The sequence below is a fragment of the Malus domestica genome, chromosome 10, assembly GCF_042453785.1.
Source record: "Malus domestica chromosome 10, GDT2T_hap1".
In the NCBI taxonomy this organism is placed as follows: Eukaryota; Viridiplantae; Streptophyta; class Magnoliopsida; order Rosales; family Rosaceae; genus Malus; species Malus domestica.
The window spans coordinates 27,545,616-27,571,205 of NC_091670.1; the positions used below are offsets into that span (position 1 = coordinate 27,545,616).

The window sequence follows — 25,590 nt, forward strand, 5'->3', positions numbered from 1 at the left end:
GTTCTGTACACACCAAAGTTTCAATGCATGGTGGGGCAGTCGAACTAAAACGTCCCAAAGTTTGCTTGTGATGCTACATTATATACCTAGTTGCCTTGGATCAGGAGCTGCAATTGGAAATCCCTGACTGAGCTGCTTTATAGCCACCGGTGCTGTAAATGGTCCTGAAAGAATTCGACTCTCTGCAACGGAGTTTCCAACCTGATGCATCGGAGACATTGGTTGTATAGTGTGAATAAGTGGATCTTGTGCTGGTTGGAATCTCATCTAAACTGAACTTGGTTTAGTAATAGATTGGGTACTTGTGCTTGTTGAGATTGCCTTCTTCCCCGAAACAGCTTGAAGTACTTGTTGTTTGTCTGGTCAGCCCGATTGCACCATCATAGGTATTGGAGAGAAAATTGGGATTTCCTGCTGTGCCGGAACAGCTTGAAGTGCTAGTTGACGTGCTGGAACAGACTCTGGGTGCCGTTGTTGAGAAAGGTAGCCCTGCTGCAGTTGGAATCCATGTGATCGCTCTGTTTGAAAGAAAACCGAGTTGAAATAAACATTTTCGAGTGAATTGTAGTGCAAGAAAAGAGAAACACAAAAGTACATGTTACAAAATTATCAAAAAAATATACCGCATATAATTCCATTCAAGTTGTTCTGGTTACTACTATTTAATGGGAAGCGTATGAATGGTGAACTTTTACGTATTAGAATTTTAAGAGAATTTTCTTCAAACCGGCTTCACGGTTTATCGAGTATAACAACGTTTTACAGAAAATTCATGAAAACATTTGCTAAAGTTTCATGGGGAAATTCAAAACTAGCATTAATGCAGAAGGAAGGAAGCATTCAAGGCATAGGAAAATTTAAAATTAATGGGATGCGGTATCTTGATATCCAAGGAAGAGCGTATTGCAGATCGTTGATAATTATGTGGGTGTGAGAGCTTTGTCATTGTAGCTAGTAATTATTACCGTATTGTGATTTAGTTTCTCAAGTATAAGAAAATTTGAAGTTCTTAGAATTCAAGACAAAAGAAAATTTAAAATTAAGTCTCCCCACTGCTCAGTGACACAAATCTTTTAGTTAGGAATCAAAGAGATGCAATTTTCCATTCCCCCCTAACCCGTCCACTGGCGGCCTCTAGCAGTGACGCGTCCCCATTCCCGCCATCCATACCTTAATGTTCATTTTCAAAGTCGGACAACTACTCTGCGTTGGGATTCTGCTCGCAAGGTCAGTCATTTTTCCCTTTTTTTCGCTCAAATCGGGTTTTGGGGAATTTTATATGGGTTTCTACTTGTTCTTCGTTTGTTTGCTTAGAAATGTAGGAATGCATAGGAAAATCTAGCAGAAGGGTTTACTTTACAAGCTTCAAGCAATTTGATTGTTGGTTAGCTTGAGTTTTATTCAAATTTGCTCTCAAACATGTTGAGCTCGATTTCGATTTCGTTAATTCCAGTAGTTTATTAGATTTTTCTTTTCACTATTGATATAATCACAGAGAGAGATGATTGAATAAAATACATCCCAAGGTTAACTTGTTTGAAAATGTACTAATGTTGTCGTTTATATTAAGGTAATCGTCATACTTGATTACCAGAAGTTAAATACGTGTCCAATTATTCAACCTTTGCTCTCGAGGTTTCGAGTTCGATTCCTTCACACTAGACCAAAGTTCTTACATTTTTGGAAAGTTTCTATTTTTTGCTGTATGTACTTTGTCATCATGTAAATAGATCATCTTTATTGCTTATCTTAACTTTATTTATGAGCTCAAAAGTTGTAAGCTTTTATCTCCTTTTTTTTTTTTTTTTGGTGTTTCATCACCTTTAATACAATATTTGAACTTGACTTTTGTGTTTTGCCTTGTTTTTTTTTATTGAATTCTTTAGTGAGGTATCTTTTTGCCCAATAAAGGAAGAAAAAAGATGTCACTTCATGCAAAAGTATGTACTGGAACTACAAACTTTTTGATAATCACACATGGAGGAGCACTACTCGGATTTGACACTAGAACTACCAGAAGCAATAATGTTGCATAAGTAGAGAGAGCATCCTGACAGGATTCTCTTTGTGAGGATCTCGGAGATCTTTCAATTATATTCGTTTATCATACATTATTTGATCAGTTTTTGTCAGATACTGTTTATATTCAATTTTAAACAAATAATTTACAATGATTTCTGAGCGCATGATGTACAATAAACGGATGTAATTGGAGAATCTCTAGGATCCTCACAAAGAGGATCCTCCTGGGCATAAACAAACCAAATTTTCTTTTTTTCTTTCTATTTTCTATTTATATGCATGTGGTACTTATTCAGTGAATACACATTCTCTCTATTTTCAGTTTCAGAAACAAAGATCAAATATGAAAAATTAATTGAAACTTCACCCATCATTGCAACGATGACGGGGTTCCAATGACGGGGAATGCGGTCAAATGCAAAAAAACTTGGAAATTCTTGAAGAATATATAGCAGTGGAAAATTTACAAGAGCTTAAACATGTTATTCATGTTGCAGATAAGATTTACGTATATACGCAATTTTTCAAGAACTACTATGAAACTTAGCTTGTATAATGGTGGCATGCAGTTGGAGGTACATAAGTAACATGTTTAGGACCTTCCAATTTTGCAACTGACTTATTATCCTTTAAGATTTTCAAGCTTATTTGCAGTTTACCACATTTCCCGTCATCATCGTTTCAACGATGTGTGAAGTTTCAGTTAATTTTTCATATTTGGTCTCTGCTTCTAAAACTGAAAATAAAGAGAATATGTAATTGACTAAATAAGAACAATGGACATATAAATAGAAAAGTAAGTTTACCTATGCAACAATTATAGCTTCTTGTTGTTCTAGTGTCAAATCCGAGTACTGCTCCTTCATGTAATATTGTCAAAAGGTTTGAAGAAAATTGTGGTAATTGTCTTTCAACTTTAACTCAATTGGAGTAATGGTCTTTTAACTAAAAATTGAGGACTAATGGTCCCTTAACTCATCAAAATGTGTAACTATGATCATTTTCATCAACTATGTCAAAATGAGTCATGTTAGAAGGACAACTGATAAATTAGGTTAAAGTTGATGGATCATTACTACAATTTTTCTTATTTAGTTTTGCCCCTGGATTCAGCCTCATGTGCGTGACACGTTACTCATTTTGACGGAAGTTCTAACAGAGTTAATGAAAATGATTATAATTGCACGTTTTGATGAGTTGCGGAACCAATAGTCATGAATTTTTAGTTAATAAATCATTGCTCCAATTTAGTTAAAATTAATAGACCATTGCTATAATTTCCTACAAAAAAAAGAAATTCAAACAAAAAAACACTATAAATATAGAAACTTCTCTGCCATTTGAATTGGAGAATTTATGAAGGAAATTGGCTTTTAAATTTCTAGAAACCAAATGATTATATAGCCAAAGGGAATATGCCGCATCTAAAATCATCCCTTAGTTCCACCACAAAATTTTGCAAGAAGATGCATCTTTTTTTCTCTTTTTCTTTTGCCAAAATGATACTTCATTGAAAATCCAATAAAAGACAAGACAAAACACATAAACCAAGTTAAAATATTGAATTAGAGGCGAACACGCATAAAGAGAGAACCTTACAACTTTGAGCTCATAAAACAAGTTAAGATGAGCAACAAAACTGATCCATGTAGATGACTTGAAAGAGTACATATAACAATAAAAACATGGATGAACTCAAAATGTACGAGCAATTTTAAAAGGGGAATTGAAGTCAAAATCTCGAGTACAAAGGGTGAACTCTCCTAACTAACCAAGAGAAATGCCCCTTGCAAATGGAACTAGAATATAAGGAAGTCGGTCAAGGCAAGAAAATGGCATCCATTGCATGACTGCAGTTTGAACATATCCAACTTGGGTATATTATTTTCATCCAGAATCCTTGAGGAAGTTGGTCAAGCCACACAACACATGCAAATAGGTACCATCTCCAAAATTCGATTAGAAGTAGTCATGTCGAATCACCACAACACGGTCTTCAGAAAGCAATCCTCCTTTGTTAAAACGAGATTTTAGAACTGCCAACTTGTTCACCCTATACAACCTAGTGAAGTATTTGGTAGCACTTAAAAGTTTAAAATAGTACTTGGTGAACTATTCAACGTAATTAAATAGTTTTGAATAACTTTATCATGAAAGTTTTGTAAATGTTTCCACGAACTCATTGAAAGTGTAATGTTCTTGAAATTTCGTTCATACGTGCATTTAAAGTTCACCATTTGAGCTACTTACAAGAAATATTTGCTCAATGAATTGCTTTCTGTAGGGTTTTATCGATCTTGTGTCGAGATTCTTGAGTCTCTTCTATTTTTGTGTGGTATAATTGTTAAGTTTTCGAGTTTTATCAATCTTTTTGTGTTTCTTTTTCATTTCTTGAACTAAAATTCACCTGCAAGTGTTGATTTCGACTCGCTCTTTTTGTGTCAAACAAAGCGACGACATCGATACCAATCGATAGTGAAAATGGTGGATGACAGAGGTGGTGGAAGTGGTAAACATGACGGACAGATATGGTGGGAGTGGAAAACTTGATGACTTGGAACTCAGATTAATGCCAAGTTCATCTGAGACCCACATTTAAGTTCCAAGAAAAGAAGTAAAGTTAACCAATTTTGGTAATTTTGAGAGCTTGAAGCAAAAAAAACAGTTCTAAGAAATGTTATATCTTACGTTGGATTTGGGAAGTGTATTCAGAAAATGAAAGATTAAAAAAAATCAAAGAAATGTAGGCTATATCGAGCATCTTGAATGAGATTCATTATTTAGAAACTCCCACCACCATGTTTTAAGATCATCTAGGAATTTAAAAGGAATATGCTTGTCCTTAAAATAATATTAGATTCAATGAGAGTGTCCTATAGTATAATCTTTAAGTTTATGAACTAAAAGATTAAAAATCATTGTTAGTTTCCATCGATCTAAACAGTAAAAAAAACCAAAAAACCAAAAAGTTATCAAGATCATTGATTTCCCATCAATAAACAAAAGAAAAAAAAATTAGTTGGACCCATGCATGCAGCTACACAGTAATAGCAAGGAAGAATGAGGATCCTATTTGTGAGTATCCTGGAGATTTTTCAATCGCATCCGTTTATCGTACCTCGTTGGTTAAAATCATTGTAATTTTTTATTTAAAATTGAATATAAACAGTCCATGACGAAAATTGACCTCACGATGTACGATAAACGTACGTGATTTGAGGATTCTCGAGATCCTCACAAAGAGAATCAGAGAGGATCCTCATTCAGCAAGGAATAGCTGCATGTGGGTGGGCCAAGTTTTCTACTCAAAATGCCCCTAGGCTCCACCACTTTGGTCCCTATACTGTTTCTATTTGTGGGGACTTATCTCATATATCCGGTGAGGTACTCAATTTCTTATGCATTGAAGAGCCTTATTCCTCATTAATAAGATCTATACGGTGGTGATAACAGTTTCGAGGACTAACATTAGAAACACTCCAAAAGACGTACAAAATGCCGTAGTTACCATTTTAAACTTATGCTTGGACTAGCTTTACAAACCAAGTTCATCCTCCCAACAAATGGAGAGTTGCACCCAAAAAACATGGATAAATCGGTCATACCGCTTCATGGAGCAAACATAAAGGTTAGAGATCAAAAGTCACTGGATAGAACGTGATACAAGGATTGGGAGGGCAAAAATTTTCTCCTAATTACTTAGTAAGATATAAAGAAGTCTTAAGGAGAAATAAGTAGAAATGAAAGAGTAAGGTGGATAGTAATAGTCATTTAATCTTAAATTACTCTATGAAACCTATTTTGTCTCACTTTATCCTTGAAATTTTCATCTATGTCTCATTTAGTCTTAGTTCACTCTATTTTCGTTTATTTCGTCAAATAGGCATTTTTAACAAACAATATTATCTACATTAAGGGTGGAGGAGTGAGCTAAGTCTCACAATAGGCTAGCAATAATGTGGTTCAAATTCGCATTTGGTGAGAATTGAACCTAATATTTTTCACTTACAAGTGAAGAGGAATATCACTAAATTGTAGTACTAATGTGAAAAGGAATACCACTTACAATCGAACCTAATATCGGCTCATCAAATAGACATTAAGTTAAAGGGAAGTGAGGACATTTCATTTATTTACGCATGTAGAGATAAGCCCTATGCTTGACGACGTGGCACTTAGGTTAAGATTTTGGTTGATCAACCCATATTTACTAGGCCAAATGTGAATTGTTGCGAGAAAAGAGGGGAAACAAATTAAGGTTAACTGAAAGAGGAAAGATGAATATAGACTTGTGAATCTAGTTCTTGAGTTTAGTCGACAACTAATTTTAATTTAAGGACTATTTGATGAAATTGACAAAAATTGGGTGAAATAAAATTAAATGAGAAGAAAATGGCAATTTCGAGAGGCAAAATGAGACAAAATAAATTCCAAAGTGCAAAATGAGATTAAATAATTTCAAGGGGCAAATCGATTAATAATCGTCAAGTTTTTACTGGGTGATTATGATAACTTGCAAATGAGGAACACAAGTTGAAATCAGACTACTTGGGGAGGAAAATTACCATCCACCCAAGAGTAAAGAAAATGTTCTGTGTTTTAATTTTTTTTTATATTTTATTTTATAGATTCATATTAGTGATAATAAAGATGTTATTCTCATTGTCTTGTTTTGTTTTAATTTTTGTTTTTATATTTTGTTTTATTGATTCACATTAGGGAATATTAAAGATGCTATTCTCATTGTCTTGTTTTGACTTATATTTTGGATAATATTTGCATTTCTTACGGGGAATGCACATATTTTACTTCTTGTGATTAACAAATCTTCATTGTATAAATTTTATAATCCAAACTGTTTAATTTCTTAATATTTTATTTGAAAATTATTCCTAAAAAGAATAATTCGAATTAGAGATCGTTTAGCCATGTAAATAAATCAAATAAATGGAAAGTTTCGTCATGGATATGTTATCGATTTATTCATATATTTTGATGCATAAACGGTCTCCAATTCGAATGATTTTATGTAAGGATGATCTTCAATGAAAAATTAAAAAATTGAATGATTCCGACTATAAAATATACGGTAAAGATAGGTTATTCGCAAGGTATGAGATATGTGCGCTTCCTTTAGTCTTCTTGTAAAATACGTAAATGATAGTGCGTTTCGATACGTCTAAGAGTAGTAATTGAGCTGATATATTGAGTTGAAATTTCAACATAAAAATGGGTGGTGCTACCACACATCCATTTTACTTCTCACGCACTCTCTTAATTTTTTACCATCGGATCTAATTGATTGAAGAACATCAACGAACAAAAATTAACAAAGAATGTGTAAGGTAAAACGTGTGTATGGATAGGACCACCCCACCAAATATGCTACTGTATTTATTAAGCTAAAAGTTGTAATCATGCATTTAAATTAAGAAACTACCAACGACCTTCTTCAACCGTTTATAGATATCAACCTTTTTAAAAAATATATATATATTAAAATAAATTGCAGATAATGTGGAAAGACCATTTACTTGCATTGAGAGAGAGAGAGAAATTCAATAAGGGTATAGCTTATTATTTTTGGGTTGAGAAATTTTATTTTATTTTAAAAAAATTATAATTGTAAGATAATGTCCAAAATAGTCGATTCCTAATCGAAACATGAGCATCAAGAAACAAAACAATGAAATATTAATTAAAATTATATAAATTTGAAGAAACTTATAAATACGGAAATAAAGAAATATCATAAAATCGTTATGTGATTCCATGAATGACCGTAAATGGTCAACTTAGAGTCGAAACATGAGTATCAAGAAACATAATGAAATCTCTCAAGTTATGTATATTTGAAGGAGAATAATGCTAAAGAAACTATATTTGATAACCACATTGGTGTACACTCTCATGTGTCAAATGATGCAACAACCAACAACCAACATCTAATCATATAGGTTCATTAATTGACGTGACATGTACATATCGCTTACCACGTTAAATGACATACTGATGTGGTACAAAAATGTAATCTCCTTAACATTTCACTTTGAAGAAAGTTATAAAGATAATAAAAAACTAGATACAATAAGACCAGTTAACAGATGACCAACACAGTCAATTCACAAATCAAATGTGTGTAACAAGAAACAAAAACTAAACAAATTTAGCTAAATTTAATTTTTGGAGAAATTTCTAAATATGCAGAAAAAGATATATCATAAGATCATATTGCTGATGACAATAATAATTAGTCTCTAATTGAAACACGAGTGTCAATTAACATATCAAAATTCTAATAATTTTATATAAATTCAAAGAAAATTATAAATACGTAGCAAAAGAAATATCAAATGATCGTAAGTGGTCAATTCATAATCAAAATGTGAGTAACAAAAAATAAAATCTCAGTTAAATCTATACAAATTTTAAAAAAATCATGACCACGTAAAAAAAGAAATAGCATAAGATCTATCCCAAATGACCACAACAGTTAGTCACGATTGAAACATAAGTATCAATAAATAGAACAAAATCTAAGTTAAATTTATGTGAAATTGAGATGAAGAGATGAGAAAGAAATTAATAGGACTATTTCCTTTTTAGTGATAAAAAAAAAAAAAAATTCATGTATTTGAATTTTGGCCTGTTTCTTCTTCCCCATCGAAACCCCAATCGAACTCGAAAAAATAAAAAAATTTGAAGGACGTAATAATAAAAAGCCCAAAATGTACGTCCAATTTCTCTAAAGCCCTCTTCGTTCGTGTTCGTCTTCTTCCCCCATGCGCACAGAGCCCACTATTCGCAGAGGTCGCATACTCCCCCAAACTCTTCACCCCCAAATACGCAACGAAAACATCAATCCGAAAACCTAATTCCCAAAACCAGAAATCAATCACTCACAGATTGAGAGTTTCTCAGCTAGTCTAACCATCCATTCCATGGCTGACATTTGGAGAGAGGTGTTTTGTGCTAGGGCAAACTCCGTCCCGTTCCATTTCTGAGCTTTTTTTGTGTTTGTTCAAAACCCTAGGAGAGAGAAATTTCCCAAAATTGAAGTTCTCAGTGGCCTCAACGTCGTGCCCTAGCTCCCAATTTTGCTATCTTGTTCCCAATTTCAGGTATTTTTGCTGCTCTGCTCATGGTAGGTTTTTGTCACGGAAACCCTAGAATTTTTGAAATTAGGCGTTTGCTTGGGGTTGAATGGAATTAGGGTTTCGCTCGTTAAGGCAATTTGTGGGGAGGTGTCTTTCGTTGTGATTGTGTAATGCATTGTGATTAAATGCTTGAGGGTTATAGTGTAAGTTTTGCTATCTGTGCGCTTATTGTTTTGACATGGGATTGAAGGCCAGAATTCGACGTGCACCACATGGGGAATCGAGTATGTACTTTCTTTGAGTTGTACGCTAGTGGCCTTGTAGCTTTAGTGGATGTAAATGGAAGTGCCCTGGGTGAATTCGAAGGAAATCATTGTCTGCAAGCATCTTGCATGCAGTTGTTGCTCAAAATCTTAGCATTATTAGTACCGAATCATATATACGTACAGTATATTTTATGCAAGTAATGACTTACCATATTTCGGTCGTTGCTTTTTCATGTTCCTATTTTTTGGCAGACCACATATTTCCTTTTCTATACTTAGCTGTTTGAACTAGGTTTCACCTGTTCGGTTGTTAGTGCTGGGTTTGAACCTGAAGACTTTCCACTCATGCAATGTGGCTGCTTATATTGCCCTTCAATTTTTAGCATCTCGTGGATTTGATTTAAATTGTGAAATGCTCTGCAGAATGAAACTACCATACATTGATATTATAAATTGTGGAAAATCATTTTTTGAAAGATGGGGAATGATGACTGTTTATGATCATCTTGAATTCGCATACTTCCTTCCTCTTATTTTATTATTATTTTAAGTTCTTTAAATGCTTTTAATCCTTATTTTAAGTTCTTAGATTTGGTCTAAGAAACCTGCAGTCATATTATGATGTTTCATATATACATTAGCTGATTTTCTATGCTTAGCTGTTTGAACTAGGTTTCACCTGTTCAGTTGTTAGTGCTTGGTTTGAACCTGAAGACTTTCCACTCATGCAATGTGGCTGCTTATATTGCCCTTCAATTTTTAGTCGAATGTGGACATTTTCTCCTGGTTGCTTACAATGCACCAATCCAAATTTAGTGAACTAAAGTTTATTTTTATTCCTTGTGTATCAGGTTCTCCTCTTTGTTTATAAATAGAAAATTACATAATAAGTTCTGGATTCTTTTTTGTTTTTATAGACTTTGGATAAGATGGGAGATTAAAGATTGTGGGCATTAAGGTCGGAATGCATGGATGTAGCTCAGGATCTGCTCTCCTAGTAAATGCAGAGGTTGATTCCATGGGTGGAGTGGTTGATGGTGGAGTTGGTATTGGTTTGAAAACCTCTCCACGCCGAGCAGCAATTGAGAAGGCCCAAGCAGAGCTTAGGTTTGCTTTCTCTTCTTCTTTAACTTCTACATTTGGATATTTTCATGTCTGCATGTAGTATACAATGAACTGTTATTTTCTGATAACAGGCAGGAGTATGATGTGAGGGAGCAAAGAAGAAGGGAGCTAGAATTTCTTGAGAAAGTATGGAAATTTAATCTCAGGGTGCTGATTTATTTTTGGCTTCTTCATGTACTGATTATGACAATTTAATGACTTTCAGGGTGGCAATCCTTTGGACTTCAAGATTGGGAATGGAGCTTCTGTTAGTGTCCAGTCTACTTCACTCACTGATCAGCATCCAGAACAGTTTGTAACCAGGTTTTTTTAAATTTGCTTGTTCATAAATGGGTTGTCGATGATTTTTCGTCAAATGGCTAATTCTCTTCATTTTTCCTTCCTTATGTCGTGGTTGTGGTTTCAGTGAAGCAAAAGGTAGTTTTGCGTTGACTGCATCACCACATGGGGACTCTGTTGAAAGTAGTGGTCGACCAGAGGTTCCTACACTTTGTGAACCCAACAGCGCTGATAATCTTTTACTATTTGATGGCGGCAGTGATGCTCCTGAAGGGGAAATGAATTCTGTGCGTCTTAGTAGAAGGAATAACAAAGGTCCATCAGAACAGTTTTCCCAGATGGATGGGACTCAAAACCCCAAGGAATCAGAAGACTCGACTATGTTCCGTCCATATGCTCGAAGGAACAGGTCTAGACCAAATCATGATGGCCCTCGATCAAATTCAGTAGATATACAGGGTCGTGGTGGTCAGGGATCTTCTTTACCTGCCCGTGGGGTGTCAAAGGATACTAAGAGGCCGATATCTGAAACAAACAACCAAAGGGACCAGAATATACCTTCTGGTGCTAACCTAAAGTATGCGAGTTCAAATGGTGATATTCTTCCCAAGATTGTAACTTCTGATAATCAGTTTGATATGGACTTGGAGGGGGTGCAAGCCCCTGACGTAATTACTGGTCCAATGAAAGATGGATCTCAAAACAAATTGGATGTTACACCTCTTAAAAGTTTGAGGGATAGCCAGCGTAGTGAACCATCTCAGATTGATGCTCAGGAAACCCCCATTGATGTTGTTTCTGAGAGATCTGATGTTGCAGAAAGGAAACTACTAGCATCATCCGTCCTTGAGTGTCCTCCCTGTGCTGCTACAACAAAGACTGAAAATGAAATTAGTTCGGTGCAGGTCAATGGGTTTAACAATTTAAATAGAGAGAGTAAAAGTGTGCCACATGAAGGTCAAATTAGCAGTGCAGCTCTAAGCACGAAGGGTTTAGATTCAGAGTCTTCTTGCACCCAAACTAGTGTAGGATTAGATGTAAATAATGATAGTGACTTGTGTACTACTACGAGGAACGCTGATAATAGAAATATTATCGAATCATCAGATGTGGATGGGACACGAAATCCAGCTGGTGGCTTAATGGTACAAGAAGATAAGGAAACCAAAGCTGTTGATAGTGGTGCTATTGTTAATGATAATCAGGCTTCTGTTTGTCAAAACAACTCTGGGAATAGGGAAATCAAAGTTGAGGGAGACACAAGTGAAAGTAGATCCGAGTTACATAATGAAGTTAAGTTCCATTCAAATGTTGAGGGAGAACAACCAAGTGACCCTTTTATGTCAGAAGCTGATAAGGTGGATGAAGCTTTGGATAATAGTTCCAACATCAACAGAGAGAACTTTTGCACTGGCATATCCCAGGGTCCTCAAGATTCATCAATGCATGAGGTTTCTGAGACTGCGTTTTCAGGGAGAGATACTGCTGCAGGTTCTGACTGTCAGACTCCTGGAGTTTACTTGAAAGTGATAGACAAGGCACATGAAGATTCTATTCTGGAAGAGGCTCGAGTTATAGAGGTTATTTCCCGTTTCCTTGCAATTTATGATGTCTAATGTTACAAACTTTGAAGGAGGCTTTTACTTACTTCATCATTTGCAATAATCAGGTTAAGCGTAAGAGGATTGCCGAATTATCAGTTCGTTCTTTACCATCGGAGAATCGCCGAAAGTCTCAGTGGGATTTTGTCCTGGAGGAAATGGCTTGGTTGGCAAATGATTTTGCGCAGGCATGATATGATTACATATTGTAGAAACTAACTAATATTAATATGTCTGTAGTTTTTAGTTTTGTAAACATTTTTGTTCATTTATTCTGTGTTTATAGGAGCGTCTTTGGAAGCTTACTACCGCTGCGCAAATATGTCATCGTGCTGCTTTTGCTTCTCGGTTGAGAATTGAATCCCAACATCATCATTGGGAGCTAACAAAAGTGGCTCATGACCTGGCAAAGGCTGTCAACCAATTTTGGGTTTCAGCTGAGACCCTTCTGAAGGGTGATGATTCAAGCTCTTGTCAAAAGGACTGTAACTACAATTTGGTTGAATCAATGAGGATTGAAAGGAACGAAACTTCCAAAGACAAGAATGGGGAACCTAATATGGTATTGGTCATTTTTCTGGACCTTTCTTTCAATGGTTTTTACTTTTGGTCAATTTATTGATGGTAATCACATGCTATGTATGTGCTTTGTTTCCCTTTACTTTTAGCATCTGGCAACTGTTTAATTATTGGTCCATGTCTGATAGTCAATTTTGTCGTGATAGACACCTTTGGTGGTCACTTTTTCCATTTGAACTTTTAGATTACTTTATGAGCTAATTTATTATTAGTTGTAGAGAGAGAGTTTATGCCATTAGAAAATACACTGTCACCTTAAGCATGGATCAGATTAATTATTTCCCATGCTCAAGGTGATTTTGAACTTGCAGAACTAGAGAGGCTTGTCGGAGTTCTTGATGCATACATTTCTCTTCTTTATGCATAATACCCTTAAATAAATGATTAGAGTTATGCTAAGTTTATAGTTTCAAAGAGGGTCGCAAATTGTTTTAGAATTCTCTAGGAATGAGTACTCACATGGATGTTTGAATTTGAGTAATGTAATATTCTTTTGCCTATTTTAGGCGGGAATGAATTCTCTAAATTTTGAGATGCACCTTCTGGTTCTTTGCTTAAAGTTGCTTTCATTTGCTGTAAAACTTGTTTCATGTGTTCCTTTTTGGTATCCATTGATATTGTGCTTATAGCCAGAAGATGCAATAACTTTTGTCTAACATTGTATGTGCTATATGTTGTTCTAAATAATGGTCATGGTCAGGAGCCAATCAAATATTTGGAGCCACAGCATCCCCGAAAAGATCTTTCACTCTCAGTGCAGGGATATGCAGTGAGATTTTTGAAGTATAACAACTCTCTGGGTCCTGGCCTTCAAGCTCCTACTCCTGAGAGAATTTCTGATTTAGGCATTACAGAAATGTCGTGGGAGGATCATCTTACAGAGGTATGGTCAAGTTCTTGATTATTATTTTTGTTGGCGAAGTTATCTATAATGACATTGGCCCTACCCAACCTCTCTCTCTCTCTCTCTCTCTCTATTATCTATCTATCTCACATATACACCCACTCACACAAAGGTAATTGTTAACTATTATAACATAGAAATTATTAGGTGACCACCCTCCAGAATCCCATGTGTTGTATCTTTAAGGGTTAACTCTCGCGTGCCTTTTAATATATATTTATATAAATATGTATACATAAAATTTATACATTTGCAACCATAGGGACTTATATCTCGAGCATGGTAGAGGCAAGTTAACTACCCAAATCACCAGGGCAACTTGAATTCTATATATGGCTTTTTATTGTTTGTTTCTTAAAAACTGAGTTTTTGTTTTTGCAGGAAAACCTCTTTTATGCAGTTCCCTCTGGTGCAATGGAAACCTATAGAAAATCAATTGAATCTCATTTGGTTCAGTTTGAGGTAAATGCACCGCACACCAGTGTTAATGATTAGGTGCTTCCTGTTTCTGGATTCTCCAAGGATTCATCACATTTTAAAAGGAGAATATGGGGAATCAAATTCCAATGTGAATTGGTTACTCATGTATATATTGGTTATCATAGGAAGGAGTTTTTTTGTTTATATTGTGCCTCTTACATAATTGATTTGTTAACTCTTTGAATTCAATTTGGTTTATTCTTGCTGATTTAGCAACCTGCAAAATTTCAGAGAACCGTCAGTAGCATGCAAGAGGAGGTCGAGACATCTATGTATGATGCAGGAGCGGGTACAAACTCAAGACTATTTTTGTATAACTAAATTGAGTTCATGTTTGTTTAATTTGTGCTTACTAAGTCGTTATATTCAATCTCAGAGTTTGGTTTTCAAGAGACTGCATATGATGAGGATGAAGGAGAAACAAGCACCTATTATTTGCCTGGAGCATTTGAAGGTAGCAGGTCATTAAAATCTAACCAGAAGAAACGAAGGAACTTGAAGTTACATGCTTCTAGGTCATATGAAGGAGCTGATCTGCCTTACGGGAACTGCACGACTGCAACTCAGCAGTCCATGTCGATGGGGAAAAGGCCTGCTAGTCTCAATGTTGGTTCAATTCCAACAAAACGCACACGCACTGCTTCCAGGCAGAGGGTCGTTAGTCCATTTGGTGCTGGGCCTGCTGGGAATGTTCAGGCCCCGAATAGGACTGATGCTTCAAGTGGTGATACTAATTCTTTTCAGGATGATCAGAGTACTTTACATGGCGGATCTCAGTTCCAGAAAAGTATGGAGGTTGAGTCTGTTGGGGACTTTGAGAAGCAGTTACCATATGACTATGCAGAAACATCAATGAAGCCTAAAAAGAAGAAGGCCAAACATCTGGTACATGAAGTCCTCATATTTCAACTGGACTGACTTATCCATGGAATAATATGGAAGGTTCTTTAGTTCTTTTACCTTAATCACTGGCTAAGCTTATTGTATTCTTTATGGTTGCAGGGTTCTACCTATGATCCAGGATGGCAACTGGATTCTGCTATCCTGAACGAACAGGTAATTAGTAACATTGTTAGATATGATCTGGGTCTGCCATGCTTATAATTTTCTCTTTTTTATTTTTAATTTTTTCCAATTGTACATTATTCTTTTGGATTGCGTTTTATATTTCTATGCAATTTCTTATTTTGCAAGCTTGCTTTTCAATTCATGTAGTTTAAAATTCATTCTCCCTCAAATTAAGTGTTGCATTGAGTCCTGTGAACTATATTCTGAAGTGGTAATCAAATAACTGACGGCGTCTTGAATTAGCAGAGGGATCATTCCAAAAAGGGATTGGAGGGTCATCATTTTGAGTCCAATGGAACAATTGGTACCTGTCTTCACTTGGATATTTGTTTTAGCCTTTGATTTGAAATGCTATGGAGCCTCTCATTTATGTATTAAACTGTGTACTCTGCAGGTTTATATGGGCAACATACAGCCAAGAAGCCAAAGATATTAAAGCAATCTCTAGATAATACTTATGACAGTATTACTCCAATGCCTGGGTCCAATCCTTCTCCAGTGGCATCCCAAATGAGTAATATGTCCAATACCAGTAAATTTATTAAGTTGATTGGTGGTCGAGATAGGGGACGGAAAACTAAATCACTAAAGGTAACTCTTTGTTGATATCCTGTTTGACGGGAAAAAAAAAAAAAAAACCTTTTACTTACTTCTTTTGCTGTGAATGTGAATGTAACCTTTTTGCAGATGTCTGCTGGGCAGCCAGGTTCTGGAGGTCCATGGTCCCTTTTTGAAGATCAGGTTAATACGTCATTATTAATTTTGTCAAATTGTTCTCTCTTCAGATGTTGTAGACTTGCCAATAACTGAACAAGATTTACTTGTTTTTGTTACCTTAGGCACTTGTTGTTCTTGTACATGATATGGGCCCAAATTGGGAACTCATAAGCGATGCAATCAACAGCACACTGCACTTGAAGGTTAGTGTTATTGCTGGTGCACCTTTATACTTATTGTCTATTGTGAGGATGATCTATGTGCATTTGAAGTGTTGGTTTTCATAGTCTATGTCTTGGGTGTTGCTCTTATGACTTTGTACCATGCAGTGTATTTTTCGCAAGCCTAAAGAGTGCAAGGAGCGTCACAAAATATTAATGGATATGAATTCTGGTGATGGGGCTGATAGTGCTGAAGATTCAGGATCTTCTCAGCCTTATCCATCTACAATACCAGGCATTCCAAAGGCAAGAGCGTGTCCTTTAAAGTGCTCCTTTTAAACTATTAAGTTGACCTCACATTGTTTCATCTTCAGCACGAAAAACTTACATCTATCATTGTATTTCGACTTACTTTTGTTGGTTGGTGTTTCTGTATTTCATGCAGGGCAGTGCCAGGCAATTATTTCAACGCTTGCAAGAGCCCATGGAAGAGGATGTTCTCAAGTCTCATTTTGAGAAAATAATTAAGATTGGTCAGAGGCATCATTATCGGAGGAGTCAGGTTAGTGAAAATAAGCATAGAGTTGCTGAGCACAGTGCAGATCTTGCAGTGGCCCAATTTTGATTGATATTGTTGTCAATGTTTCTGTAGCTAGACCATCCTTATGATCACAAATATTAGACCTTCCTACTTACGAAAAATCATTTTACAGTGATTAATACTGGACCTTACGGTTATTACATGCTACACTTGAGATGCCAATCCTTTTAGTTCTGTGATCTGACCGGTTGTTTTTTAATATTGTCATCCAGTAAAACTGACGATTTTGATTCATAGGATTTTAAAGGTTTTTGTAAATTGTAATATTGAGCTGTACCTTAACACCTTAAACCCAAAACATTGAGTGTTGTCAATTTTGTGTTAGTGATCCTAGTTGGAATTAAATGGATTGTCGACCTAACTCCAAATACATGTGAGATAAAAGGTAGTTCAGTTCATCTGAAATAAATTATTTCTTAGATGCTCACAAGAATGGACGATACATGGTGGTTGGGATCTGGAAGCAATTTAATTACCCTGTCTTTCTCTTATATTTCAGTTCAACTGAAATAAATATTGTTTATAGTAATTTCATTGCATGTGTGGAAGTTAATAGTGTGTATTACTGGAACTCCTTCCTGAATTCTGACAATAACTTGTGATTGTGTATTTTTGAAGAATGATAACCAGGATCTGAAACAAGTAACGACTGTCCACAATTCTCATGTTATGGCCCTTTCCCAAGTCTGTCCAAATAACTTGAATGGAGGTGTTCTAACGTAAGTTCTTGTTCTTGCATGTCAACAATAGTCTGCTATTCCATGTTAATCATCTATCCATCTTTGTCAGTATGTTATCATATCCTTTTTGCATTTCCGTGTTCGTGTACTTCTTTTCCTTCTATGATTCTGCGTAATATAAGTATTTGAATTTGTGTGAAGTCCCCTGGATCTGTGTGATACCACTTCATCAAGCTCGGATGTCCTTGGGTATCAAGGCTCTCATTCTAGTGGTTTAGCAATGTCAAATCAGGGTGGGATGGCATCACTACTTCCTTCTGGGGCAAATGTCTCAATACAGGGATCTTCTGGTATGGTTCTTGGAAGCAACTTGCCATCCCCGTCTGGTTCACTCAGTGCCAATGTCAGGTAGTGTGTTTCTATCGGTTGAGATGTTATTGTCTCTTTGGTGTACATTATCTTTGTAAAATTCTTAGTGCATGCTTTTGATTTATTTGTCAATCCTATGTATCTCATTATTCATGGTACAGAGATGGTAGATATGGTAGTCCAAGAACATCTTCATTGCCAGTCGACGAGCAGCAAAAAATGCAGCACTACAATCAAATGTTGTCTGGTAGAAACATTCAGCAGTCTGGCTTGTCTGTGCCTGGAGCTCTTCCAGGAACTGATCGTGGAGTTCGTATAGTTCCTGGTGGAAATGGTATGAGCATGATGTGTGGGATGAACAGAGGCATGCCAACTTCAAGGCCAGGGTTTCAGGGGATGACTTCACCATCTATGCTAAATTCTGGGAGTATGCTTTCATCCAGTATGGTGGGGATACCAAGCCCTGTAAATATGCACTCTGGAGCTGGTTCTGGTCAGGGAAACTTGATGATAAGACCCCGTGATGCTTTGCATATGATGCGGGTGAGTTGTTGACGCACCTACATTGTTTTAGACACAGATTTAATTCTGTGATGGTAGCTTTTAGAATGTTGCAATGTGCGATTCTAATTTAAATTCCAAAGATAATATGAAATGGTTCATAGCATATGATTCCTTTGTCCTCAAGGATTTATTTTTTTGCAGGTTGGGGTCAAATGTGCCCAACTTGCAAGTTGCAACAGTGTTTGTTAACCACATTCATTTTTTTAGTTTGATTATTTTTCTCCAGTTTCTTCTGCCACTCTGGGAGTGCCAACTGCGAAGTGGAAGAAGAAAGGCTAAAGTTGAATGTGCCTAGTTGCATAGTGTCAACCATCTTCATTAGTTTTATCTTATTGTTTTATTACTCTTTTTCTTCCACGAGTTTGGGGGTGGAAAGAGGGGGAAGGGGGAGGTATGTCCTTGGGGTATTTAATGTTGGTTACTTTTGATCTGTTGGTTTCCTCCCTTATGTCAGGCTCTTCTTTTGTATCAAAATACGTCATGAAGTTTGAAATTGTGGCATGTGTATATTTAATTCTTGAGGTTTTTAGTTTCCTGGATCAAAAGCTAAAGCCTCAGTCCTCACGTCACCCTCATTAAGCTTCTATTGGCAGGGCTGGAGATGAACTTCTTTTCACACTAAATTTGATTATCTAGTGTTACACTTAGAACAATCACTTGTCATTTCACTGCTTTTCTAGGTCGCCGTTCTTGGCAGACACATTTGATGAGAAGATTTGATTATTTCCTTTCCTTTCTCAATATTCACTGTTTTTTTTGCTTGTAATTGTCCCAATCCACCAAGGTTTTATGTTTACTTGACTATTGAGGTTTTTTTGTCATAGCCTGGCCATAATCCGGAGCATCAAAGGCAACTTATGGTTCCAGAACTTCAAATGCAGGTCACGCAAGGGAATGGCCAAGGTGTTACTCCATTCAATATGCTGAGTTCTGGTTTTCCTAATCAGACAACTCCGCCATCTGCTCAAACATATCCAGGCCATACTCACCAGCAGCATCAGATATCCCCACAACAGTCCCATGCACTCAGCAACCCTCATAACCCTCATCTTCAAGGCCCGAATCATGCTACGGGGCCGCAGCAGCAAGCCTATGCCATCCGTGTTGCAAAAGAAAGGCTGCAACAGCGGTATTTGCATCAACAGCAACAGTTTTCTGCATCTAATTCTTTGGTGCCACACGTCCAGACGCAGGCTCAACTTCCCATGTCATCAACTTTGCAAAATAGTTCCCAACTTCAGTCACAAACTTCTCCTCACCCGGTACCTATGTCCCCTATGACACCATCTTCCCCAAGGACTCCCATGTCATCCCAGCACCAGCAGAAACATCATCTGCCATCCCACGGCCTTAGCCGGAATCCTGGTGCTAGTGGGATGGCCAATCAGATGGGGAAGCAACGACAAAGACAACCACAGCAGCACCATCTTCAACAATCTGGTAGACACCACCCTCAACAACGGCAACTTACGCAGTCTCAGCAGCAGGCTAAACTTTCAAAGGGAATGGGAAGAGGCAATTCAATGGTGCATCAGAACCTCTCCATTGATCCTATTGATCCTTCTCAACTTAATGGGCTTATGCCTCCAGGAAGCCAAGCTCTTGAGAAAGGAGAACAAATCATGCAGTTGATGCAAGGTCAAGGTGCATATTCTGGGTCTGGCCTTAATCCAGTAACATCGAAACCATTGGTCCCCCAATCAGCAAACCATTCTCAGTTGCAGCAAAAGTTACTTTCTAGTGCACCAACCCCTCCATCAAACCAACTCCAGCAAATGCCTTCTCATTCTGATAATATCACTCAAGGCCAGGTTCCACCAGTTTCTTCTAGTCATATGATATCTGCTTCACATCAAACTGGCTCTCCATCAGGTATGGCTTCCAACCACCAGCAAGTGCAGCCGCAGTCACAGCCACTGCCACAGCAACAACAAAAGCAAGCTAATCAAACTCAGCCTTATGTTCAGAGAGTTGTGCAGCACAATTGCCAAGTGAACTCGGAGATTCCAAATAAGTCTCAAAATGATCCAACTCAAGCTGATGAGCAGCCTGTAAATGGTGCTTCGCAGGTGGGTGTGAACATGGTGATTCCTCAGTCCTGTACTGATTCATCTAGTGTAGTGCCATCATCAGAAGCAGTTTATGATGCTAACATGCCGAATTCAACCGCTCAAGTGGGTCCCATTGGGAGCCCTGCACAAACTAATACTTCTGGGAATGTGCCTGGGCCACCTATCAGTCAAGGGTTAGGCCCAAGAAAGTTATCTGGTAACTTGCTCTCTCATGGACATAATGTTGGAGCACAGTGGCAGCAGCAGCAGCAGCTACTGCAGCGGTCTCCTTCACTGCCGTCCCCATCCCAACAACAGTACCAGCAACAAGAACAACAGCAGCAGCAGGAACAAGAGCCACCCCAACATCAACTGACTCTGCAACAGCAGTCTCAGCAGCAAATGCAGCATCTGCAAGCAGGGCAAGGAAGTTTGTATATGATGTCTGGTAATTCAACACCAGAATGAATGATTCTAGGGAATTGAGCAGCTGCAGCAACCGTTCCTGCCAGGTTGGGTCTGCATGCCCTTGGTACAGCGGTGTACAGGTAGTTGCTATTCTTTAATTCCACAAGATGGATATAACATGATAGGGCTTTGCATAAACTTGAATGTATCACCAACATCATCAAAAAAGCTATTCTTCGGCTTATTAGTTCTCAAATACTCCCAAACTCAAATACTCCCAAACCTTTTCTGTTTGAAGTGAATTATAGTGATGAAGCATGCATTACTTCTAATCTCTTAAATACAAAATTGCGTTGCTTTTCCCTTTTTGTTGTCTTATTGTCTTTCTCAGTAGTAGGATATGTCTTCCACTTCTCTATTGCTGAGTATTGCTTTGGTGCTCGACTGCTAGTTCATATTTTATTTTTTCCGCAAATACTGTCTGAGTTGTCTAATTTTTTATTTTTCATTTCTGCGAGTCAAAGGAGCTATTTCAATCATAAAACGTATCTGATTTGAGTTTGGGGTTTAATGCTAGATGAAGCTGATTATTCGACAAGGGCATATTGACAGGAAGAGGGTTGTCATCGTATTTGCAGGTTTTGTGAAAAATGTAGCTGGACCACCAAAGTGACGTTGCAAGGCACAAGGCATTTTGCTTTTGTTTTTGGAAACCATGTAAATTACCACTGGGCTAGATTTCTGGGAAGATAGAGACTGATATAGAGGTACGTGTACAGGGGTCTTATCTTTCCATTTCTAGTACCTGTCGTTTTTCTTCCAATTTTTTCTTTATTTTTCTTGGTCTCCCAGCATATTTGTCGAGGGACCTTATTTATTTTTGGCCCGGTAGATTAGCGCATGCATTATTACCCTTTTTCAGATCAAAGGGTGTTGCAATCATTTTTATGGGCAAAAAAGCTTTTTGCAAATCTTGTGAATATTAGAGATGTCTGGGGTAATACCTTGGCCAGTGGGATTAGAACAATCAACATCTGTCAATGCCATGTCTGCCTCTCGAACTATTGTAACATGTAACGGTTCGCAGTTTATAATGCAAAGAGTCCTGATAGCTGTTCATCCACATCTGGTGTTTGTTAAAGCCAACAGCATCCGCAATGCATAATATTTTCTGCCCTGAACTTTGTGTTGGGAGCTCCAGCTTAAGAAAGAAAAAAATAGTAATGTTGGGGGGAAGTCGGGTGCCGTTATATCCTCGTGTATGATCTGCGGTTACAAATTTGCACTGTTGTTTCCTGTCCTTAATTTTGATAATCTTTGGAATGTGTAACGCGTATCATTAGATTCTTTACCTTGGAGATTAGCCTTTGATCGTTCCTTTTGTATATATCTTGGAGAGGATACTCATAAGTAGATAAATTACAGTTGTTCCTTTTATTTTTGGATTCGTTGGACGGTGGCATGAGGCATGGAAGAGTTAAAGATGTGAGACGCTCCCCATTCCCGGCCCGGGCAGGGTTGGCGCAGGGAGTGGAAGTGCTTCACCAACAAATTCAGACAGGACTGTTATGTCGTTTGGTATGATTTAGTGATCGTCTTCTTTCATCGAAATGCTGTGTTGTGAGGGATCAAAGCCACAGTTCTTAATTTTTGGAGATCGTGGTCGTAGTGAAAAAACAAAGAAAGCGAAAGGAAAACGTTGGTTAACGGACATTGCACTACTCATCATTCAGAATTCAATCCCGATGCGTTCAAATCTCGGTTAGTACTCAATCCGATCGGAGCCCAGGGTGTGCAGAGGAAATCTTGACGGGCAGAAGTAACCGCCATTCGGGTGCTTGCCCCGAAGGGACGGTAGGTCCATGCATTCGGAAAATTGTGAAGGATTTGCCACCGGAAGTTAAGAGCAGACTGACATATGATGGCAGTGCCATAAAGAGTTTCTCAGTGCAAGTTTTAACAATCTTCAACCATTAACCAATGCGTTGAAGATGAAGTACAAATCAATTACTTCACCCCCAACATTAAGCTTTTTCAGAGGACCACACGCTGATAAAATAAAAAAAGGGAAAAGGATCATCGCCTGATCATTCTTCTAGGGATCCTGTGATTGTGATCGTTCATCGTAGATCGTACGGTCAATTTTTATTAGATACTATTTATATTTAATTTTTAAAATGATTTTTGATCACACGATGTACGATGAAAGGTCATGATCACGGGATCCTTAGGATCCCTAGGAAAAGTATCCGGTGAGGATCCTTTTAGAAAAACACAAACTACTCAATGCAGTAGAAAGGACGTACTAAGTTTTTTTCCTGAACAACTTGTATGATACTAATTCACTGCATCTTAGCTAATAACACAAGGACGTGTAAAAGAAATTAACCCGTCCTTGCATTATTGGCACATGACGCCACATGTGGCGGTGAACCTTGCACTGTCTTCTCCCTCAAACACCAAAATGACAGAATTTCTTTTTGCAACCAACGTAGCACCTATCCAACGGAAAGATGATGTGCTTCGCCTCTATACTCAAGTTCGAATCCTCCTCTTTGTAATTCAAGTTAGAGGATCTATTACAAAGAATAAATAACAAATTACAAAAGAAAACAAAAGAATGCGGTTAAGCTAGATAAATCTAGAATACAGATTATACTTGCGTAAAATAGAATGTGAGATTTAAGAAAGCAAATTCTATACTTTGATGACATTCATCCATCATATTAATATCCATAATCACAGAATTATTAGCAAACATTATCCATAATTCAAAAGAAAAACTAATGAAAATTGTTTGAAAACTTTAAGTTTTAATCAAAATGAAGCATATTAAGCTTAGCTGATAATACGAATCCGTTCATCCGAAAAAAAGAAAAGGAAAACTAACATTACGACATCAACTAAAAGATTACAATTGCAGAGAGAGAGAGAGAGAGAGAGAGAGAGAGAGAGAGAGAGAGAGAGAGAGAGAGTGAGAGAGAGATTGAATCCTTAACAAATTAAACTTGGAACTCTATGACACTACGCATACATTCTGGGCTTCAACTGTCAACTATACAAATCCAATTCAACAACGAACCCAAGAACCATAACATTATACTCAAATCGAAAATCGAAAATCTACCTTGGAAACGAATTAGGTTGATGAAATTCATCATCAGGTGCTGCCGAAAGCTGTGTTAATGGAGTCAATAATCTTCTGCTGTGACTGCAGGATCATGCTCATCCTCTTCTTCTCCATCTCCATTCTACACCTCTCCGTTTCCTTCATCATCTCCATCCTCCTGTTCTCAACCCCGATCAACTGCTGGGCGAATGCCCTCATCTCGTCTGCTAATTCCACCATCTCCCTCCCCTTTTGCTGCGCCGGCTCCACCACATCTCCGTCGTCCACCGCCTCTCTCCCCCTCTTTAACGCCGCCGGTCCCTGCAAAAACGGGTCTTTTCCGGAAAATCTGTTCACAAACGTCGGCCTCCGCAGGATGTACTCAATGCTCCGGACCCTGTTGGAGTTCTCCTCATCGTCTTCGTCATCGCCACCGCCGTGATAATCACGCTCTTCTTCCTCTTGCTGATGTGGCATCTCCCCCATTGGCATGGCCGAGATGGGCATGGGCCCGCGCTCCATCTGCTCCATGAGCTCGAAGAAGGGCCAACCGGACTTGGTCCGCTGGCCTAGGCGCTTCTTAACGCCGCGGTGTCGCTGCCGGAGCTTCTCCATCTTGTGGCGGCACTGCGTGGAGGATTTCGACGGCTCGCCGTACTCGTAGCCGCACCGAGCCGCCACGGTCACCGCCACCTCCTCCCACTGGCTCGACTTCAGCTGTCCCCTCCTCAGCGCGTACCACTTCTCCTGGTAGGCCCGGATCAGCTGCACCGTCTCCTCGTGGGTCCACGGCAGAGGCTGGGGCTTCTTGGCGGAGGGTGTGAGCGAGGCGGAGACTGAGGCCGTGGGGGAGGCCGGGGGCGAGGGCGGGGGTGGGGTGGACATTGCTGTGGGGGTGGTTAGGGCTGGAGATTTGGAATTTTGGGGTTAGGGTTTGGGGGAATTGGGGGTTTTTTGTTTGAGAGCTGTGGAGGTTGGTGGTGGCGGTGGCGGTGGTGGTGATGGTTGGGCCGTTGGGGGGGACTTGTTGGGGTGGATTTGTGGGTGGGGCCCAGTAGTGGGTTGGAGGAGTTTAGAGTTGAAGTCAATGGATCCGAACCCGGTTTTGGAGTTTAAAAGAGTTGGAAGAAGCAGGAAACTAGTTGGGCTTTTGTTTGCCCGTTTTTAACGTTTTCACAGTTTGTACGCTTTTATCCCCGGCACGTCTTTTTTCTCATAACTCAACAACAATTGTTTATTGTTTTTAATGTTACAACGAATGACTTTAACACTCTTATTTTTTGTTACAACGAACGACATATAGTCTCCTAGTTAATTTGATTTCCAATTACGTTATAACTCTCTTGTAGCATTTTTCATTCTTATAGTTTTGTTTTGCTTTCACTTTATACTAATTCGTCAACTAGGTTGATTTTTCCGTCTATTTCACTCATTTGACGGATTGGATTAACGACACGTGGTAGTGGTCCAAGAAAACATCACATCCTATGTTGTCTTAATATTTTTTTA

The 25,590-nt window shown here is 38.0% G+C and overlaps 2 protein-coding genes across 17 annotated transcripts; one reads left to right on the forward strand and one right to left on the reverse strand.

Annotated features, from left to right (window-relative positions):
- The first annotated feature begins 8,645 nt into the window (after window positions 1–8,645).
- LOC103445394 (chromatin modification-related protein EAF1 B-like) lies at window positions 8,646–23,356 on the forward strand. Of its 16 annotated transcripts, none has more exons than XM_070807255.1 (24): window positions 8,646–9,143; window positions 10,303–10,492; window positions 10,582–10,636; window positions 10,716–10,813; window positions 10,917–12,369; window positions 12,459–12,578; window positions 12,677–12,952; window positions 13,670–13,852; window positions 14,255–14,335; window positions 14,585–14,642; window positions 14,730–15,238; window positions 15,356–15,409; window positions 15,668–15,725; window positions 15,816–16,012; window positions 16,109–16,162; window positions 16,261–16,341; window positions 16,468–16,605; window positions 16,745–16,861; window positions 17,519–17,619; window positions 17,782–17,988; window positions 18,111–18,492; window positions 19,338–21,112; window positions 21,611–21,739; window positions 21,895–22,095. In XM_070807255.1, the coding sequence occupies exons 2-22, from the start codon at window positions 10,350–10,352 to the stop codon at window positions 21,030–21,032; spliced, it is 6,060 nt and encodes a 2,019-aa protein (XP_070663356.1). In that variant the 5' UTR covers window positions 8,646–9,143; window positions 10,303–10,349; the 3' UTR covers window positions 21,033–21,112; window positions 21,611–21,739; window positions 21,895–22,095. The 16 variants fall into 16 exon arrangements, with proteins under 16 accessions (XP_070663356.1, XP_070663354.1, XP_070663355.1 ...); XM_070807250.1 differs by lacking the exon at window positions 21,895–22,095 and adding an exon at window positions 22,398–23,356 and having other exon boundaries at window positions 8,695–9,143; window positions 15,665–15,725; window positions 21,550–21,739; XM_070807249.1 differs by having other exon boundaries at window positions 8,695–9,143; window positions 15,665–15,725; window positions 21,550–21,739.
- On the reverse strand, window positions 22,892–25,287 carry LOC103445393 (trihelix transcription factor ENAP2). Its single transcript, XM_008384393.4, has 2 exons — window positions 24,100–25,287; window positions 22,892–23,548 (listed from the first exon to the last, which is right to left on the reverse strand). The coding sequence occupies exon 1, from the start codon at window positions 24,964–24,966 to the stop codon at window positions 24,133–24,135; it is 834 nt and encodes a 277-aa protein (XP_008382615.3). The 5' UTR covers window positions 24,967–25,287; the 3' UTR covers window positions 22,892–23,548; window positions 24,100–24,132.
- Window positions 25,288–25,590: the final 303 nt, after the last annotated feature.